The 20,671-nt window shown below is 34.2% G+C and overlaps 3 protein-coding genes across 4 annotated transcripts; 1 reads left to right on the top strand and 2 right to left on the bottom strand.

Moving 5' to 3' along the window:
- Positions 1 to 4,753: 4,753 nt before the first annotated feature.
- Positions 4,754 to 6,589, bottom strand: LOC115974180 (SCP2 sterol-binding domain-containing protein 1). The gene is made up of 4 exons (XM_031094416.1): positions 6,215 to 6,589; positions 6,039 to 6,099; positions 5,320 to 5,422; positions 4,754 to 5,110 (listed from the first exon to the last, which is right to left on the bottom strand). The coding sequence occupies exons 1-4, from the start codon at positions 6,341 to 6,343 to the stop codon at positions 5,029 to 5,031; spliced, it is 375 nt and encodes a 124-aa protein (XP_030950276.1). The 5' UTR covers positions 6,344 to 6,589; the 3' UTR covers positions 4,754 to 5,028.
- A 1,947-nt stretch (positions 6,590 to 8,536) lies between these two features.
- On the top strand, positions 8,537 to 11,572 carry LOC115974179 (thioredoxin-like 4, chloroplastic). 2 transcript variants are annotated; one of them, XM_031094413.1, is made up of 4 exons: positions 8,537 to 8,631; positions 9,791 to 10,384; positions 10,627 to 10,680; positions 11,202 to 11,572. In XM_031094413.1, the coding sequence occupies exons 2-4, from the start codon at positions 9,935 to 9,937 to the stop codon at positions 11,313 to 11,315; spliced, it is 618 nt and encodes a 205-aa protein (XP_030950273.1). In that variant the 5' UTR covers positions 8,537 to 8,631; positions 9,791 to 9,934; the 3' UTR covers positions 11,316 to 11,572. The 2 variants fall into 2 exon arrangements, with proteins under 2 accessions (XP_030950273.1, XP_030950274.1); XM_031094414.1 differs by lacking the exon at positions 8,537 to 8,631 and adding an exon at positions 8,660 to 8,815.
- Positions 11,573 to 13,976: 2,404 nt separating this feature from the next.
- Positions 13,977 to 18,053, bottom strand: LOC115977863 (abscisic acid 8'-hydroxylase CYP707A1-like). The gene is made up of 9 exons (XM_031099888.1): positions 17,754 to 18,053; positions 17,289 to 17,610; positions 16,777 to 16,926; positions 16,410 to 16,658; positions 16,169 to 16,258; positions 15,356 to 15,434; positions 14,973 to 15,079; positions 14,723 to 14,841; positions 13,977 to 14,239 (listed from the first exon to the last, which is right to left on the bottom strand). Exons 1-9 carry the CDS (start codon positions 17,945 to 17,947, stop codon positions 14,140 to 14,142), a joined length of 1,410 nt encoding a protein of 469 aa, XP_030955748.1. The 5' UTR covers positions 17,948 to 18,053; the 3' UTR covers positions 13,977 to 14,139.
- Between the last annotated feature and the right edge of the window lie 2,618 nt (positions 18,054 to 20,671).

The raw sequence follows: 20,671 nt of genomic DNA, 5'->3' as shown, positions 1-20,671 counted from the left end.
GTTAGTTTTGTTTTGAACTGATGAGAGAGTTTTATATAAAGTTTGGGGTGTTGCTAATAATTGGTTTTTGAGTAATGGAAGTGGCTTTTATCCCTCATGATACTAATTTCGTGTTTTGGCTTGGGTTGCTTTTGTTTAGGGAAGAGTTTGACATGCTTTTAGCATGATTTTGGAAACAAAGTTGTTTCCTCTTCATGGCTACTGTCTCTGGTCTTTGCAGGTATTGGAAAACTACATTTGGGTGGTTGAATGGGCTAGGCTATTCAGTCTTTTTCTTAAAGTCAACTGTGTTTTGGTGTGGAAAATGAAGTTAGGCTGAAAATTAAGGGCACAGTCACCCAGAGCATGAAAGCTCTTTTGAGGTGGAAATTTTGGGTACAAGACCTCCTCCATGAGCCTGAGGTGCTACCAATGTCCCTTGCCAACTTGGTGGCACGCATGGGTTGGGCTCATGCAAAAGGTCCGAAAAGAACTGACCCATACCCTCCAAACCACACTTCCTTAATTTCCCCCATAAGTCATATGGGCTTGGGTCATGCTTAAAATAATAAAATAAAATATAATACATGAATTGAGCCCACAATGAAGTGGGGCTTGTATAAAGTGTGTCGCAAAAATGGGTATCAACAATGGTCGATAGTTTGATAGTCGAAAATTCAAGGAGTTTTGCGCAGAACTAGGGATACAAAATCACTACTTGTCACCCGGACACCCACAAGCTAATGGATAAACAGAAGTAACAAATCGTACTTTGCTTAAACTTATCAAAGCACGACTTGAGAGGGCAAAGGGTGCATGGCCTGAAGAGTTGTCTGGAGTATTATGGGCTTACAAGATAACGTCGCGAACACCAACAGGAGAAACTCCATTCAAGTTGGCCTTAGGCACTGAAGCAGTTATCCTAGCCAAGGAAGGAGTCTCCAGTCTTAGGCAATCTCATTACGACGAAGGTACAAACAATGATGAACCGAGGCTTAGCTTGGATTGTTTGGCTAAAGTCAAAGACGAGACAGCCTTGAGAATGGCTCGATACCAGCAGAAAAAGCAAAAGTACCATAATCAGAGGGTAAAGCTCAGAAGGTTGAATCCCAACGACATGGTGCTATGGAAAGTCTCACAAGCTACTAGGGATCCAACGCAAGGAAAGTTGGGGCCTACTTAGGAAGGCCCATACAAGGTCGTCCGTTACTCCGGACGAGGAAGCTATTATTTGAAGGATTTGGAAGGCAATCCACTTCCTCGTCCTTGGAACGTGGAACATCTCAAGAAGTACTATTAGTAAAAGCTATTGCTTGGTTTAATAAGCTCTGTTTTTAAGCTCACCTCGCCTGACGACATATCAAATAAGCGAGATTTAATTGTTTTTTCTAAGTATTTCTTTTCCTTCAAGTATTTTGATAAAGCTATCTTCAGTTTTTGTTTCTTTGTAATTCCCTCGTAAATGAGGAATGCATGAAATAATAAGGCTTGTTCAGCCATCCCTTTTTTCAAAGGTTGACAGAGTGTCAAAGCTAAGTTCAATGACGAAAAGGAAGTATCTAAAATATAGCAACAAGTTCAAATCACAAATGTGATAAGAACGCAAATGGTAAAAGCTCAAATGACGAGTGAAAATCATAAGTGTTGTAAAAACTCAAAAAAAGAGTCAAAATCACAAAATATGGTAAAAACTTAAATGACGAGTTAAAATCATAAATGTGGTAGAAACTCACAAGATGAGTTAAAATCACAACATGCGGTAAAAACTCAAAATGATGAGTTGAAAGTCAAAGACGTGGTAAAAACTCACAAGGTGAGTTAAAATCACAAAAAAGAGTGAAAATCATGAACGTGGTAGTGACTATGGCGATGAGCTAAAATCACAGAGCATGGTGAAAACTCAAATGATGAGTTAAGTTCTTAAGCAGGGTAATAAAAGAGCAAGCATGAATCATAAGTAGAAGAACTTCAAAGTTTAAAACAAGATAAATACGTTGTTTCTAAAATAAAAGCCTCAAAACAGGAGGCACCCATTGTTTCTAAAAGCCTTAAAATAGGAGACATCCATTGTCTATAAAATGGAACCAAAAAAAAAAACTTAAATTTTTACTTCAAGGAGCACTGATGATCTCCTCAACACGGCCTGCCTTTGTCTGAGCCTCGTCAGTGGCTCCTCCTATAGCAGCACACTCTCCTTCAACAACATCGATAGCTTCAGCAATGGTCTCACCTTCCTTCTCATTAGCCTCGTCAGCAAGGATTTCAGTATCAATAGCTTTAAAGTCCAGATTTGCAAAATCAGCGACATGACTATGGCGCTTCATCATCCACCAACGAAAAAGCTCGAAGCCCTTAAAGTACTGCTCAAACTGTATGTCAGAGAAGTGATCAGACTCCAGGAACCTGGCAATCACCTTCTCATGTTCCTCATCTATTCTCAGGAGGGCAACTTAAACTTCCTCGTCTTTCTGAATGACGAGCTTTTTCTCAACCTTCAGTGCTTCCTTCAGTTCTTTCACCTTCTCCTTAGCCTTGGTTGATTGGTCCATAGCTTCGATTAGATCCTTCCTCAACTTTGAGCTTTCGGCCTTAACAAAATCAACCTTGGAGTTGGCCAATAATACCTTCTCCTCGCTGCTCAAGTAGTCCGTCGTTAAACAAAGGGACTCACTAAGAACCTGGAAAAAAAAAAATGAAAGAAAGGTTAGTAATTTTCAATAGGTGTAACTACTTAACAAGTAATGAAGAAACGTTGAGTAAAATACCTGCACTAGTTTGTGAATATGGCGGCTAACCAGTTCTTGAGAAGGGATGGACGAGAGACCCTTAAGCTCGTCGTTAGTGATGACATTATGAGCTCGTCCAAGGGCAGTAGTAGGGTCGTCCTAAACATTCTTGCCAACCTTGGCCTTCCCTTTAAAGCGTGTGGTCAGAGGACTGAAGGTCATCATCTCAAGAGAAGGTGTGGGAGAAGACGAAGTACCAAAAAGCAACAAAGGGGCAGGAGTCTTGTCCTTCCCTTCGTCTAGCTTGCATCTCTTTGATCCGGGGGTAATGTGAGATAGGGGTTCACTCTTCAAGTTCTTGACACGGGCATACTTGTCTTTGCTATACCTAGTGGCCATTTCTACAGAAAGAAGGTTAGTAGGGTGAAATTCTATAAGGAAAAATAAGAAAGGACGAAGAATTAAAAACCTACTCTTCTCTTCCTGGGCGATTTTCTTTAAAACATACGCAGAAGGCTCGGGTCCAAGGCAACACTTGTACAAATGACAAGGATTAACCAGCTCGTCGAAATCGTCAACTGTGAGGGTGGATTGACCTAATAGTTAAAGGGTAAAAAGTGCAATTAATCATATTTTATTTTAGATATATATTTTTTTTAATGATGTGGAACTTCACCAAGGTAGAGCCCTTTAAATCCACTACTGGAGACTAAACCATAGATACACAACCCCACCCGCTAAAATCGTGTATCAAGTAATCCATGGGAGCTCCTAGTGGGGATTGAACCTCGGATGTTTGGGTCTACAACTCATTTCAAGCCTCCAACCATTAGATTACACCTTGACGGGTTTTTATTTTAGATACAATTCGTTAATTAGTATTTTACTTAATTTCCTTGAATCAAGGATATTTTAATAATTCAAAAATTGAGCTTTCCTAAGTCATTCAAATTAGGGTTAAGTCGATAATCTAATATAAGCAGTTGATTGTACTTGAATGGAGAATGTTCACAGTTTGCTAGAGTAATAGCATTTATTTTTAAAGTTTTTCCTTCAATAACTTAGTGCTTATTCTAGACAACCCGAAGTGTTGATTCCTAGATTTGTTCTCTCTTACTTAATGATGATTCTAAGCAATTCTAAGTTTTGATTCCTAGGTTTATTTCATTTCCTGTGCTCGCTGCATCTATTTCATTTTTTGTCCCGCTCATATAGTCATCTTGATCATCAATTACTTGTCAGAAACTGCAATTCGATGCCAAAGTAGTAATAATTTCAGCAATATCAAAGGTCCTAGAGATGAGATGGTTAGTTGATGAACAACTATGCTCAACATTCTTTTAAATGCAAAAGAAAGAATCTTGACATTGAAAATTAGCCAGATTTATTCATTTCAGAGGCAGGGTTAATTATTCAGGAATAAGAAGAGCGAGATGAAGAGCAAAGACAGTGGAGTCAGTATCTCCAAAAGAAAGGCTTTGGAGATTCATGGAACAGTAAGAAAAAGTTCATCTCTAAGATAGGCTACATGGTTTTAACTTTTTAAGTTGTGTTGTAGGCAAGAAATTTGAAGCCTCCTACCCAACAATCTTTGTAGTCCACTCTGATTTCAATGGGTAACACACACTGGATGCCAACAGCGTAGTAGGCTAGCCAACTATTTCAAAAGTCTGGTGTGTGGTTAACACCAATACATGCTAGTTAAAGTCGGTGAAACCTGTACTCTAGCCTGGGTAGAAATTGCAGCCCCACAGTATGAGAAAAAAGTTTGTGGTGTTGACAACCTCTTAAAGTGAAAACATCAAAAAGACTTTAGAAAGAACAATACACTTTGTTCATGAAGATAGTGCACACGAACACAAAGTCTGCAGAAAACATATCATAACTAGCAACCACGTCATGCAGAAATCTAATCCAATGTTTGACTTGACAAAACTATCAATTCTACAATAAGTTACTTTAAGGTGCAAAGATTGGAACTTTACAGATCCGTATTGAAGATTAGGCATCAAAGACAACAAATCTACAGCACACATGGATTCAATCAATGAAACAAGTACATCCAAAATGGATGGCATCATCCAACTTTATATTTCAATTTTCCAGATCCATAATCCTCATATAACATAAGAAAGATTCTTTATATTTCAATTTTCAAGATCATATAACATAAGAAAGATTGTGCATATATTAAAGACAGATATTAATAAAAGATTTCATATTGATTTCTTGTTCCCTAATTCAGAGGTGAAATGATAAGTCTAAAGCTCTACCATTTAGTAGAGATAGAAACAGTAATGCAATAACTCTCGTGCATATCTGCTCACATCTTCGAAGGCTTGGGGAAAATGTCAGGAGTGAATTTCTGCGCTGCACTCAGACTACCCTTGATTTTCATTGCACCCCTGCATTCATTACATATCAAAAAACAACGTAAATATAGACAAATGGCAACAAAAATGTAGCAAACAGAATTACTGCATGTTTGGTTTAGCCGATTTTCATCTGAGAATGCAGAGCAGTACTTTTGCCCAGCTTATTTTTAGGCAAAATAAAACCAATGAAAATAAGCTATCGACCAAACAAACACTTAAAACACAGTGCAAGGCCACACCTCATGAAAGCAATTTGAGGATTCATCTTCCCCAAGGCAACCTTAACAAAATCGTCATCCTTGAAGGAAAACGTGGCATCTGGCTTTCCTCCTTCATATGGCCCTATAATTCAATAGACTTCAAAGAATGAATGGACATTTAACCGGAATAGCAGATCAATTACCATTCTACAAAAAATAAGTTTCTAGAGCAAATATAAACCAAAAAAATGACACCAACAGTTAGTGATTACAGCATTGAACTCCTATGCCCAATTCATCCAATTATATGTTATGAGGGCTAACTTAGGTACAGATATAGTTCCTTAGATACCGTACTTCATATTTTCAATTAAATTCAACCATATGGCTTATTAAGCAATAAAATACAACCATGTTTCTTATTGGTTTATTGATCAATGCCCTTTGGCTCCTTATCAATCCCAACAAGGAGTTCCCCTGCATTACCTAATTCACAGTTCCACGTCATTCCAAAAAAAAAAAAAAATTACAATTTCCAAGGCCACATGTTTGAATTAAAATAGGAAATCTAAACTCTAGCACTTAAGCAGTTATATTCAAATGTCTCATAGAAATTCAGCAATTCTAGTCTCTCTTATTGTCTAGAGCAATTACCATTTCACAAAATTGAACAATTCATGTTTGCAATACAATCAATATCAATCAATTAGGAACAACAAAAAACGAATCCAAAAAAATCCGAAATCAGAATCCCAAACCTTTGGTGACCTCTCCTTTCTTCAGATCAACGGTATAAACAACCTCATTGAATCCAATTTTCTACAATTGACCCAAAAAAAAACAAAAACAAAATGAATTTAAATAAGAACGAAATTGGGGTTTACAATAAAAGTAGAAAAAGGAATTGGGTGGGAGAGAGAAAAGTGGTGGGTACCTTAGGAGCGATGTTGATCTGATAAACGAGGTTGATTTTCTTAGTGAGTTGTTTACCGGCATCAGAAGCCAGGTGTTGTTTCATCAGTTCCATCAAAGCATCGGACTTTAGCTCTTGATTGGTAGACATAGCTTATTATTACAACAACTTAGAAAATTGCTAAGCTCTTCTTCTTCTTCTTCGCTGGAAAATGTTGGGTTTGTGTGTGTAACTAGTACTAGGGTGGTTTTAACATTTAATATTTGATGCGATGGGGGTTGAGACTGTGAGAGAGAGAGAGAAGAAGGAGTTGGATGAGCTGACGAAATTAATGATAAATGGGGACACAGAGCCCGCATCCCAATCTAACGACGTTTTCCATTTTCTGGTATTTTCCTTTAGCGGATTAGATAACGTGTTGTACAGTAGATGCTCTGGCTACTCTTTCGTGTGCCAAAAGCAAAAGCCCAATGCACATTTTTTTTCCTACCCAATTGTGTGCTACCACGTTGTCTTGTCCTCTCTTCTCGCATTAGAGGTGGGTCGCATGATGAGTCTCACACATAGAACTCACTTCTCATGAGATTAAAGAGATCAGTACTCCTGAACTACCTAATAAATTTAATAAAAATAAACTAATTCAATACGCATGAGTATTGGAACCAAACCCTATAAGTGTCATGTAAGAGATAATGAGTTTGTTATCTTTTAATATCTTAGTAGATGATTTGTTAATGGATAAAATTGAAAATGCATCAGGCTTTCCTATTAAATTGAATCATATAATTTTTTTTTTTAAAAAGAAATTGAATTAACTAATAAAGCACAATCTTCTTTTTTTTTTTTTCTTTTTCAAGAACATCTAATCTTCTAAAGAACTTAAAGTTGTTACTAACTCAGAAATAACACATAAGTGACATGCAAGGCAAAACATGTAGTATATTACATTTTCTTCCAATTAAATTAAAATGTATAGCTGTCTTGACTAATAAAGCACAACCATCATTTTTCTTTTCAAATATCACCAGTGTTCTGAAAAATCTTAATCCTAAAGAGAGTGAGTGGATTAACCCAAATTCACCCTTTTAAGGAACTAGTACTGTCACTAGGTTTGAGAAGTAATTTGTGATTACTTAAGATGTTAAGTAAGGATATTAAGTAATTAATGATTTCTTAATATCCTTACTATATGTGATAGTTCTAAAGAATCTCACGTAATCACCAATTTTTGTGAACTGAAAAATACAATGTTTTTTCTGTCAACAAAGAAGGATGGAGCGGCCGATTCGTAGTTTTGTCGTAACGGATATGGTCTTGGATCGGACCGATAAGTTTTTGTTTGCTTTTGGTCAGATTGGGTCGTATATCAAATGGGTGATGGGCATAATGATTTTTTCGGTGTGCCAAGCCCATAGCATGATTGTATTTGTACAATGTTCTGCACGTTGTCTTCTTGGGTCAATCTGGATTCACTTAACAACAGTGTATCTCGCCCTGGGTCCAGGATATATGTTTATCTAGCCCAAAGCTTTAGAGCTCGTGACTAATCTTTTTTTTTTTAAATGAAAAGGGGCCTCTAACGTGGATTTATAATTTATTGACCTCACGTTAATAAACTATATGTGTCACCGAAGCTTTAGGGTCCGTTTGAATACAGCTGAAAACTGAAAACTGAAATTGAAAACTGAAAAACACTGTAGCAAAATAATTTTTAAATATGTGAATAGTATCGTGGGACCCATTTTTAATGAAAAAATTGCTAAAAAATGTATTTTGTGGGACCCATAAACAGTGCATAAAAGCACTGTTCACAACAAAAAAAGTCAAAAAGTTACGGCTTGACCAAAAAAAAAAAAAAAAAAATTTCTGAAACGTAAACGTGCGTCTGGGAAGCAAAACGCGCTTCCCAAACGCACTCTTAATAAAACTATCACTCAAACCGCTAACTAAGTAAAGTAATATAAAAACTCTTATTATCAAGCCACATTTTAAAATGGTCATGTGACTAATGGTTAATACCTATATAATCATTGGAAAAAAATGGCTAAATACCTTTTTTTTTTTTTTTAAGTATGTAGTAAAACAGTTATTTTCAGAGTATCTAACAAAATACTCTTATTTTAAAACTTGACATTACTCGTATCGAGTTTTGCTACACATAGCAATTCCGAGTTCTACTTTAAAATCAAGAGTTCCAAAAATATGGAATTTTAATACATACTTTGGAATAAAAGGAGTATGTTTGGCTAAATAATTTTAAAATAAAAGGTCAAAATATATATATATATATATATATATATTTATTTATTTATTCTTTGACTTTTTGCGTTAAGGATATAGGTTATGAGTCAAGAGATACAAAGTGGATATGGTAGTAACGTGCCTTGTTCTCATTCGAAGCTAATTCTTCAGGTGCTATCCTAAAAACTCGCGCGGAGGTAAGCACCAAATCTCTCTACGAGTTCCTTATATTCTGTTCACAAAAAAAACCATTTAGAATTTCTCAGTTCTGATTATACATTTAAAGTTAAAATCTTCTGAGTTTGTCTGACAGATTTATAGTATATCTGATTAGCTACTATTTCTTGCTTCTTTGTGGACCGCTTGTTGTTGAAAGTGAATGTATGTATCGTTGGCCAGACATTAAGACATTCTTAGAATTGAGAATGATTATGGTTTTGTTTTTTTTTGGTTTCTTGTTGTTTTCAATCTACTGGGTATTTGTTTAGTTGTTTGTGAGTTACAATAATAAAATAAGTGAGCATTAACTGTTTCACAAATTGATTTACGTTGAACACTGCTTCATTGGAAAGGTCATTAACTCACTGTTGGTCTGACAAAGAACGGTCCTAGAATTATATAAGCATAATGAAACCCCAGAAGAAAAAAAATAATAATAATAATAGGACGAGATCTCATAAGAACAAAAGCGTCTGGAGTGAGCAATTATGTGGTTCAAGAAAAAATGTTTTTCCTTCTTCTATTTGGTATAAAGATATATTTTCGTCAGTTTGTGCTTATTAATTAGTGTCATATATTTTATTTACGGTTAATTCTTAGCTCCAAAAAAATAAGAGATAGATTGTGGAAGGTTGATGATCAGTGTAAAATTTAGTCACTTTTATAATTTTTTTTTTTGGTATAAAAATATGCAGGGTTTCCACCAAAATTAATAATCTGTATATGTTTTCATTTATACGATCTTTTTGGTGGGGGCAGCATCAACAGCAGCAAGTGGCTGCTGCTTGAATATTCTGGCATCATATGCTATGCTAGGAAAAAGAAACAATCTACAGATGTTTTCTTGTGCCAATTTTTTATTCTAAGTGGATGTTGTGAGATCTGGTGGTTCACCTTTGGTGTCTGTGAGAGTCAATAGGATATTTATTGATCGGATTGTTTTAATAGTATTTTTTTGCTCCGTTGATGAAGACTTTCCAAATGCATTGAATATTCAGTTATCAGTATTCTAGACTAGTCCAAAGTCCAAAATCCTGTCTTATTATACAAATCCTGTATTTTTTGTAACTAGGAAAATGCTATGATGTTTATGAAATTTGTTTCTTACTTTGATGCTTATCACTTTATATTATGCAGGCGATGGGTTTAAATGAAAATAAGGATTAGATCGAAGATCTATGATATTAAGCATTAACTGACCTATGCCAAAAATTTATCTTGGAAAACCATCAGTTTAAGTGGCATATAGATTGTTGTTTTGGAGGTTTGCTCTATGTTGTCATGCAAAGGCAGAGTATTCGTTATTGCAAGGCATATTTTGGTTTTGGAAAAAATCCTAATGGACACCTTGATTCTAGATTTCCCTGTATAGTTCCCAGCTTTCTTCATGATAGAAGTAAGGTTAGATTGTGTCTCATTAGGGCTAAAATCCCATCTACTAGTAAAACTTTGGACACATTCCGAGCTGAAAGAATCAGAGTGGCTGAGGTGAATCAGGGAGAACTGTCAGATGAAGATGATGATCTCTGTCCTGCTGAATGTGTTAGAGAATTTAAGACCGACGAGGAACTATCCAGAGTTCTTGAAAAGGCTAAAGAAACAGATTCTTTAGTTGTGGTAGATTTTTATCGCCCTTCTTGTGGAAGTTGCAAGTACATAGAGCAAGGATTTGGAAAATTATGCAGGGGATCTGGCGATCAAGATGCTCCAGTAATCTTCTTAAAGCACAATGTGAGTATTATACTAGTTGAACACTTGAACATGTATGGTTTGCATAGAATAATTAATAAATATGGAAAGGGTAATGAAATGTAAAACACCTTCTCTAGTTCCCCCCCAGCCTCACCAGACAACCCTTTAAAAGAAGAGGGAAATATTGATGTAATGATCTTTACATTGTCTCATCAAATTAAGCATGTCTATTATATCCTTAATCAACTCAGAATAAGAAGTTGCAATGCTATCTACTGCAGGTAATTGATGAGTATGATGAGCAATCTGAGGTTGCGGATCGACTTAGAATCAAGGTAATTTTATCTGATAATAAATTTTCAGTCCAATCTTATTTAAATTTCAGTGAATTTGCAGGAAGTAATGCAGATAGTACTAATTTGGGACGATAGATATATTATGCTAAGATTTTCTGCATGTGGGCTCAATTTGATTTATAGTCAGTAGGAACATAAGCTTCAAGTCGGTTCATACTTTTAGCTTTCATTTAATCTTTTAATGAGCTTACTCTCCAATCGTATTTTCTAAGATGAGATTCAGTCGAAACTATACCAGAACCCTGATTCAGGTGTATAAAAGAATGTCGTTGCAAGGCAAACTGAGGAATGAGAGAGAGTGAAAGTATTTTACATAAAGTAGTCAAAGAATCCTGAATATTTTTTGCCTTTTTTGATTAATGCTACTTTAGCTTTAACTTTAGGCTAGAATGAATCCAAGTGCAATTTGATATATTCTGTTCATGGGATACCCTGATCAACTTATATTCTTTCCCTACTTCATGATTCACTGAGATTAAAATGGACATGTACTCATGCAGTCAGTGCCCCTCTTCCATTTCTATAAAGATGGGGTCCTCCTGGAAGCATTCCCAACCAGAGACAAAGAAAGGATTACTGCAGCCATTCGTAAATACACATCTCCTGCATCTTAATATGCTTTAACTTATCTGGTTATGATTCAAGTGCTTGTGCCTGTAGAATAATAATGGGGAACTTCAACTGGACGCAGATACGATCGATTACTTAAGAAACATTTTTTCTTAGTGTAAACCATACTGTCTTCAATTGCTGCTCATTTGCCATTTGATTAATACTATTAAAGGTTTATTCATTTGCTACTATGCATTATGTAATATATTCACTTTAAGGTTAAATTGATGCAGATGTGGCTTCTAGCTTATTTTAGCCATGGCTCTATCTATAATATAAGTAGGTTTGTACGGTTATACATGACTTGGATGCCTATAATTATTGGGAAAACTTGGGGTGGTTGACATCCTTGTTCCTGTTCACTGGAAAAAACAACAGAATTTTCCTGACTAGAGTGAGTTCTGTAGGATAGGTATGTGGAGCTTCTATGTCATACATTCTTTATGAGTAAACTATCTAATTTTAAACAAATAGGGAGCTTATTTGATTAGACTAAGGTTGCAGTGGTGCCTGAGTGAAAATATTGATATGTTTGAGATATAGTAAAAAATTTGTCTACAGATCAAGACAGATATGTATCATAATTTCAATGATATGCAAACCTATGATTATTAGAGGTCATTGCCTGTGATTTATTTTTGAAGATGATCTGATAAAGCAGAGTTCTCTGTTAGAATTTAGAAATAGACAAAGTGAAGGAATGCATCTGGCATATTCTAGGATAAGCTCAACTTGTCAAAAAGTAGGAAATTTTGTATAGAGTCTTGTTGCTTTTGAATAGGGTGCTTAATAGTGCTAGCCCATAATTTGAGCTATGGTTGAGGATTTTTAAATGGATAAATGGTGAAGTTAGAGATGATGCTTTTATTCTGAAGTTGGATTCATATAACACTAACAAGAGAATTTGGTGAAGATGGTTCATTCACTTCACTCATCAAAACAAATACACTGTAAATATATGGGCTACATTGTATTTAGAACAATATATACTCCTATTTCTTGTTAAAGATGGAATTGGATTGCCAAATAATTGGGAATTGGCTTAATGTGCTGATCAACGACTCAATGTCATGTCATCTATCAGACATAACTCACCAGGCCAGTGGTTTATTAGGATTTGGTTGGCAACTTGGCATTATATTAAAAATAATATACAATCACTTTCACAACTTTAGGTTGATTCGTATATATGATATTGATGTTAGTAATGAGATATATGAAAATAAGGTTTCACAATTTGACATCTTAACAAGTTGTAAAAAAAAAGTGTTTTATGGAACAAAACTAAAGTATTGTACTTTAAATTCCTGAATTAAACTTAATCACATAATTGTGTTCAGTAATACAACAAAGTCATTGTTATCATTTTAAAGGATAATTAAATTCATTCATGTGGTTAAATAGTTGTAAGAACTAAGAAGGAAATCATGAGGGAAAGTGAAACTCATAAGTGAGCTCATAAGTTTAAAAGGAAAAACAAAACAAAATGTCTTCAGAAACTAAAAAACCCACTGAAAATTTCACATTATCTCTTACATTGGTCATGTGGTAGCTCAATGTGAGAGGGTGTGAAATTTTTTATAATTTTATTTTTATTTTACTTAAATTTTGGGTGTCCTCTGTCTTGCTCAGGACAAAATAGCTATCCTCTCTTCGTAATGACCTGTGGGATTGCCTCACACAGATAACAATATCATAATCTGGAGAAAGAAAATCAAATCAGATTTTATGGCCATCAAGCTCCAGTAGCCACATCCTGGTAGGGTCCATGTAATGCTTAATTGTAATTAACAAACTCAGTGTGTGTGTGTGTGTTTCATTTCTTAATAATACTTCCCAACCAACCAAATATACTTCTTGGTAGTTAACGAAAAATACATCTTGGTAGGGTCCATGACCAAAAATACTTTTTCCAGTAACATCTTATTTAAAAATTAATTAGAGTCAAAATATAGAAGCCTATAATAATCATGAAGAAAAAAAGGTGGGATTTTTTTTTAGTATTAAACAGAATCAATTAAAATGTTAAATTGATAACTAGGCCCTCCAATATTAGGCAAAGTTCAAAGTTCATTTTAGTCTCTCAACTGTTGGTTATCCTTTAACTTTCAGTTTAAATTTTAACAAAATTAATAGTTGAAATTGGTTTAGTTTTGAATTTATACACTTTCCTTAGTAACATTACCTCGTGTGCTCCGTTGTCCGTACAGTAATTTTGTGAATTATATGGGTAGAATATTTAAAGATGAAATTGACTTCATTTTAAAATTCTAGTGGCTAAATTGAATTATTAAACCAAATTGATCTATATTCAATAGTTGAAGTACGAAATTAGTAATTAAGAAAAAAAAAAAGACAACTATGCACCACTTGACAAAACCTGTGAGCACTTCTCTCAATTTTACATAAATATAATTAGAATATTGGAATATTGGATCTATTTTTGATAGTGAACATGAAGGAATATAATATAAAATTCGGTACAATTGAATTTAGTACAAAACCCATACTGTTCCAAAAATATGAAGGGGGGGGGGGGGGAGAGAGAAAGAGAAGTGAGAGCAAAATTTCTTTAATTAATGGCAATGAGCTCATGATAAAAAGTTTTTTTTTTTTTTTTTTTTGGGAGAAACATGATAAAAAGTTAGAAAGGAAGCATTTAATTGACAACCCCGATTGAGAAAGGGGAATAGGCTAAAAAAGAGTACAAAATGAAAAATGCCTAGCAAAATTATACAATACTAAAAATGAAAGAAGATGGATTTGGAAAGGGATGACATCTTCTTCAAAAACATTTGCCAATTTCTAATTAAACCATGCTGCTTGTTAGTTGCTAGATTCCTTCCAAAATCTGGCTGGGAGTCCTTGCATAGGCACTGGGAATGGACTATACTGAATCCCACTTTCTGTTCCCACCACTTCCCACCTGCAAATATTCAACAAAAATGCCCTTGTCAAATAAAAAGCAGCCTCTTTCCGAATTAATTATACGGTGAAATTATTTAGTATATTCTGTGTATTACACATTTTTCTTACATAAATATGGATCATAGGAAGCTTCCAAGTGCTCCAAATAATTTCTCTTAGCATGGCTCTTGTCAAACAAGTGGATTACGGGAAAAAATTATGATTGTTCATACTTTAAAGTGTTATGCTTTTTCTTTTTTTTTTTCTTTTTCTTTTTCTTTTTTGAGAATTTAAAATTTTAACACGGTTTTTTTTTTTATTAATATTTTTTTAGAATCCAAGGTTCCACCAGTAATGCCCCTACATAGGTTACAAGTTTGCGTTGCTGCACCTGACAGGATCATTATTTTCATATTGGAGGAAATCATATAAGCCTATTTTGCTTGGTTGTTATTTCATAATTTATTCTTGTAATTTAGGTATATTTCCTTTTGTACAATACCTGAACTTGGTAACTAAATGGTGGATCACGATCAACATTTCCATCTTTGCAAGCTCATTTCCTGGACAGGCATGCACTCCATTGCCAAACGGCATAAATGTATTGGGTTTTGGGGCAACCTAGAAAAACAATAAACAAAAAAAGGGAGGAAAATAAATAAATAACTAATCTGTGTAGAAACATAGAAATATCTTAACCCTAAAAACTGGAATTTAACTAGCTTTAGCCTTGAAACAATGTTAACTCATACCTCAAATCTCGAAGGATCAAATTTTTGAGGATCAGGGAAAAACTCTGGATTGTGATGAAAGTTTCTAAACAAAGGCATCACTTTCCAACCTTTTGGAATTAAGTAACCTGTCATAAATTCTTTTGTTAGTCATTCTCTCCAATGAAGTCCCAAATTAACCACTCCATCTGAAATAGGAGGTTTCTTGTACATTAAATATACGCATCTTCCTTTTCACAATGTTTATGTCTCACACAGCTATAAAATTCATATATTATGAGAAGGAGAATGCATATATCGAATATAGTAGATTATTATTGCATGTCGGCATTTCATTTTGCTAAAGGATCCTATTCTTTTATTTTGTTTTTTAGTTTCATAAAAAGCTCTAGTATTCCTCTTACCCTTATATTCCACGTCAGCCACTGCTTCTCTAAAGGTGAAAGATATGATGCTTGCCATTCTCAAGCTCTCCAATACTACCTGAGTAACATCATAGTTCCCTACTGTTAGCCAATCACTCATGCAACAAAATAACATGCCTTATTGCAATTAATAAGATCAAAATTGATTTCTACAAAGAACATGTATTTTATAGATTTCTATATGTGAGGATGCATATTGGAATTTTTTTTTTTTTTAAATTTTATTTCTTAGTCTTTACTTTATAGTAGATTTTAAAAATGCACGATGCATCTCCTTCAATGTCTTGCCATTGAACTTCTCATTCTCATTTTAGCTACAAAATATCTGGCCCACTTGAATGGCACACGATTGCTAGGACTACTTGTAGCCTCATACTTTTTTCTTTTTCTTTTTTGAGTTCACATTTTCTAAATGACAATAAAAGTCTTATACTCGTTTTCTCACCTCCACTTTCATGTATTAAAAAGTAGCCATTTTTAAAATGTTAATATTTCCACATCAATTATGAATATTAATGTAAAATTGTTGATTTAATCAAGTGCAAGAGGATATTTTTCCATTAATTTCTTAATCTTATTTCTTTGCAAATTTGTTTATAAATGACATATATTAATACTGTAAGAGAAAAATATTGATCCATAAGAGGTTATCTTAGTGGTTCTAAGGTCTTGTGAGATTCATAACGTCTTGCGTTCACTTTTCTTTTCTTTTCTTTTTCCCTTTTTTTAGAGTTTATGCCCATACTTTTGAAAGCAAGTGAAACATGATGAGCTGTATATGACACTGCATACCTTTGAACTTAGAGGCATGTTCCTTATTTGACTCCAACTCAATGGTTGGTTAGCTTCATCATTTTGTCTACGAATTGCATTCTGTTCAGCCTGCAAGGAGAGCATTTCATAAATCATCCATAGGACCACGGAGTCACCAATGTCAAACTCAAAACTAAAAAAAGACGACAAGTGGGGGCGAGAAATAATAGCTTGTTCTACACCATTTGGGATCACAAATAGTTGCCTATCGGTATCATACCTTTACAGCCTCTAGAAGTTTCGGGTTATCATGGAGATACTTGACAATCCATGTCATGGCACTAGCTGTGGTGTCTCGAGCTGCAAATAACACTCCAATAATGTTGTCCATGATTTGATCTACCATAAGGATCTGTCCATTTTCGTCTTTGGAGTTCAATAGACAACCCAAAAGATCCTTTTCAATTAATTTCTTTTCCTTCCTCTCAGAAATTATATCACTGATAATCTTAGTGAGCCTCTCTCTTGCCTACAGAGAATCCAACAAAAACATAGAAAAATAGAACATATATAGTCAGTTGGAAGTGTTCTTGGTCTACCAAATAGTTCTACTATATAATTTAATTTTAATTTACTAGATTGCTTACCTGTAGTGCCATTTTGTATCGAGTGCCTGGGATGTTATTTGGAAAGGAATTGTAGCCTTTGTCTACTATTAAGTAATTCTTCTTCAACTCCTCTCTATAGCGAGCCTCCAAATTGCCAAAAATTATAAGTATACCAACGTCAAAAGAAAGCTGCAAGGGTTCAAGGATGGACCAATTAATGAGTATTCAACAATAGTACCAAGTATAAACTAAACTTTTTAGAAATCCCGTATAACTTCCAACTCATGTGATCCACAAGATATTGAGTTCAAGTTTCGTAACCATTTAAGGTCACTTCTAAGGAATTTCTCTCTGTAATTATCTTAGTATAATGTTTTAAGAGTTCTGGACGCTTACGTAACTCTATAATGCTTAACTGAGGCATCAAATAATACCTACTTTAGTAGTACCACAAATGCCTAAGTCAAATGTGCACGAATGCAACAGTACACCATAAAAGGTTTTGATTGAATCATTTGTATAAACAAACAACATTGAGCCAGCGGACTTACCTTTTTCATTTCTTGGTAAGTGTTAACGACATGGCCGCCTGCCCATGAGTCAAAGGTAGAAGCAGCTATGGCTCCAAGACCCCCCATCAAGTTTTTGATTGCATCAAGGGACAGAGATCCCTGGACAAGCCTTCTTAGACGAGTATGGTACTTCCCTTGGTGGAAAAAAATGGCAGAAGGTCCAATTAAACGCTCTTTGCTTTTGGGGTATGTTGGTTTGAACAAATGGGCTTCTGTGACTAACACAAACCGAGCTGCCTCAGGGCTCGCCAGCATGACACATGGACACCCAAGAAAATGAGTCTTGAAAATTTCACCATACCTGAAAAAAAAAAAAAAAAAATTAAAACACCCGTGTCATATGTATCATTCATTACCACGTGTTCAAAATCATTTTACGTTTAAAATATATATATATATATATATATAAATTAAGATTCAATATGAATAAAAACAAAGAAGTACCTTTTCTGTTTCTCTGCAAAGAAAACATTTGGGTCTTGAGAGTAAAGTTGAAGAGTCTCTCCTATGTATGGCCAACCCATTGAACCTGGTGGAAGCTTAGCTATTTGTTGGGATTCTTTCTTGTTCTTTCTTAGAAAAACATATAAGAGTAGAGTAAGGAGAAAGATAAACACATAGACAAAACTTGCACCCATCTCTCTCTCTCTCTCTCTCTCTGACTTAGCTCTCGTTCTCCTTTGTAACAAAGTAATGAATATGGAGCTTACAAGTTTTTAGTGTTTTTTAGTCACAGAGAGATGGACGAGGAGGTTCACTTCTTATATAGGGTGGAATCCATAAAAGGACAGAAAATGAGAATGAGACAGATGTCACCATTATATGATCTACAAGTATGGTATGTTGAAGCCTCATCCTCATCCTCATCTAGAATACTATGGGATTGTTTTATGTACATACATTCAACGCATATAAGGTGTCAACTTAATCAAGAATCCAGTTAGACAGTTCAAGATTTAGTAGCCATATTTCTCAATTCCAATTCACTGCTCTGCTCTAGAATTATACAAATTAACTGTCCTGTGATGCTGTGCTTAATGAACACATTTATCCGTACGAACCAACTTGTATAATATGTGGACTTCTGTTATTTGACGGGATACCCAAGAATGTCTTTTAGATTCATTCAGCACTCAGCCACAAGTTGTATGGGCCCAATTTTTATAAGTTGCTTCGAGGAACCGAAACCTCTAAATTTGATAAATAAAACTGCTTCGAAGGGGTTTAGAAACTCTAGTAACGTCTTTTTTTTTCTTTTCTTTTCTTTTTTTTCTTTTTTTTTTTTGCTGAATTCTAGTAACGTCTATTTAGACTAGCTAACCATTTGTACTTTGATAATTGGTGTCTATTCTTTATTCATTAATTAAAAGGTAGACATTTAAAATAGATAAAGATAAATACTTACTCTTTATAATCTATTAATTAAAATAATCCCAAACCAAATTTATTTATTTGAACCAAGACCTCAACCGCACATGAGCACAAGCCGATTCCTTTGTAATTTATCATTGTCAACATCAAAATTTGTTAGGACATATGTGATTCAAAGATAAGAACATATGTCACTATTTTTATGTAATTGACTAATCCTTTGACAAAATACACTTTACTTGTAATTGGATAGATCTAGGATGTGTAATACTTCAGGAAATAAGATTTCAAGTTCAAGTGTTAAAACGATGCAAGTCTGTTTAAGAACCAAGTCAGAAAGTATTTTTCATTAAAACTCGACAGTTAGTATCTATCAAGCCCTGAAGAGCTGTTCCAGCCATGGCTCGACAGCAGCTCGACAGATAGGGTATCTGTTGAGGTTTATGAAACTCAAATTTTCTAGTTTGTTTTTCATCCAATCCGTGATTATATGTTTGGGCTTTCTTTTCCCACAACACTAAATATATATAAGGGTTATTTTAAGGGCTATAAAAGGTTACGCACAATTGCACAAAAGAAAATTTCACAAGAGTGAAGAAGTGTGACCGAAAACCTAAATTTGCCCTAGTTCTTGAAGAAGCTGTTGTGTTTGTATATCATAGGGTTTTGTGACCAAGCAACTTCATGATCTGAAGAATTTTGCAGCCAACAACCTTCTCTAATTGGTAATTGAAGTCGCGTACTGGAATCCGCGCAATTGGTTAGTCACGTACTAGGAGCCGTGCATTGAAAGGAGAGATTGTCACTACAGAACAAGTCCAATTGGGTATTGCGGTAAGGGTTCAACTGTAGGTTAGTATAAGGTACTAGGATTCCTTTACTTCTAACCGCTTGTTTTGATAATAGTGGATTCTTGAGAGTGGTAACCTTAAAATCACCTGATGGATTTTTTGTCGTGTAGGTTTTCCATATTCGTAAACAAATCACTGTGTCAATTTATTTTTCACTGCATACTTAGTTTAATTGGTGATTTATTTGTGCTACCACGTGATTTGCATGTTAATTTGATTAATTAATAAACTTGGCTAATTAATCAATTAATTTATCACAAGAGATCAATACGTTTTTTGTCTATCAAAATTTATACCCCATAAAAAAATTTTAAAAGGAAAAAAAAAAAACCTAAATTTATAAAAGGACATCTAAAATAAATAAAGATAAATACAAACTCCATATAATCTTATCTATATAACTCCTAATCCAAACTTTTTTTCTTCGAGAATCTAATTTATTTGGATGAATAAAATAAATTTGTACAAATTAGATTAAATTAGACTCACAACACAAGTGTTTTGGACCATAGTCATGTTTTCTAGGATATATACTAAAAGTTTTTTTTTTCTTTTTTTTTTTTTTTGAGAAAAGCTGGACCATAGGAAATGGGATTTTATTTTTCGCTTACTATATTGTAGGAAGGAGATGTGCATAAATGAAAAATATGAACATATATGATATATATCATTATAATATCCTTTATAATAAAAATTACATTCTACACAACGTAGTTGTGGCCAAGTAGCTCAATGTAAATTGTACATATCGTATAATGTGTTTTCAGCATATATTTCACTAATTATTGATATAATTTACTTTAGGAGAAATTTTAGAATCAAAGTTTCAAAAAATTTAAAATACTTTTCTAATTAAAATTCTATAACTTATATTAAGAGAAGATTTATGATTTATTTCCTACTTAAATTAGTTTAATCTTGTACCATAATTTTTTGTTTTCATAAAAACATGGTATTACAATATGTGTTTCTATCACATAATTTAAGGGACAAAATGGGCTTTTGCCCTTTTCAGCCAAATTAATTAACCTTTTGCCCTTCTTCCCAAACTAAATAAGGAAATGCCCCTTTTTTGAAACTCGACTTTTTCAAAATCGAGTTAAGCAATTTTATTGCCTATAACTCGATTTCATAGATATC

The sequence above is a fragment of the Quercus lobata genome, chromosome 2 (genome assembly GCF_001633185.2).
Source record: "Quercus lobata isolate SW786 chromosome 2, ValleyOak3.0 Primary Assembly, whole genome shotgun sequence".
In the NCBI taxonomy this organism is placed as follows: domain Eukaryota; kingdom Viridiplantae; phylum Streptophyta; class Magnoliopsida; order Fagales; family Fagaceae; genus Quercus; species Quercus lobata.
Note: the sequence above shows the minus strand (reverse complement) of the source record. Positions and strands in the feature narration are given on the sequence as shown.

Coding starts and splice junctions, on each gene's coding strand:
- LOC115977863 (XM_031099888.1), bottom strand. CDS start 17,947: ATGGGTGCAAGTTTTGTCTATGTGTTTATCTTTCTCCTTACTCTACTC. Junction 17,611..17,753: donor TTTGCAGAGAAACAGAAAAG/GTACTTCTTTGT, acceptor TTTTTTTTTCAG/GTATGGTGAAATTTTCAAGA. Junction 16,259..16,409: donor AACTTCTAGAGGCTGTAAAG/GTATGATACCGA, acceptor CTCTCCTTGCAG/GCTGAACAGAATGCAATTCG.
- LOC115974180 (XM_031094416.1), bottom strand. CDS start 6,343: ATGTCTACCAATCAAGAGCTAAAGTCCGATGCTTTGATGGAACTGATG. Junction 5,423..6,038: donor GAAAGGAGAGGTCACCAAAG/GTTTGGGATTCT, acceptor ATTGAATTATAG/GGCCATATGAAGGAGGAAAG. Junction 5,111..5,319: donor CCTCAAATTGCTTTCATGAG/GTGTGGCCTTGC, acceptor TAATGAATGCAG/GGGTGCAATGAAAATCAAGG.
- LOC115974179 (XM_031094413.1), top strand. CDS start 9,935: ATGCAAAGGCAGAGTATTCGTTATTGCAAGGCATATTTTGGTTTTGGA. Junction 10,385..10,626: donor TAATCTTCTTAAAGCACAAT/GTGAGTATTATA, acceptor TATCTACTGCAG/GTAATTGATGAGTATGATGA. Junction 10,681..11,201: donor CGGATCGACTTAGAATCAAG/GTAATTTTATCT, acceptor GTACTCATGCAG/TCAGTGCCCCTCTTCCATTT.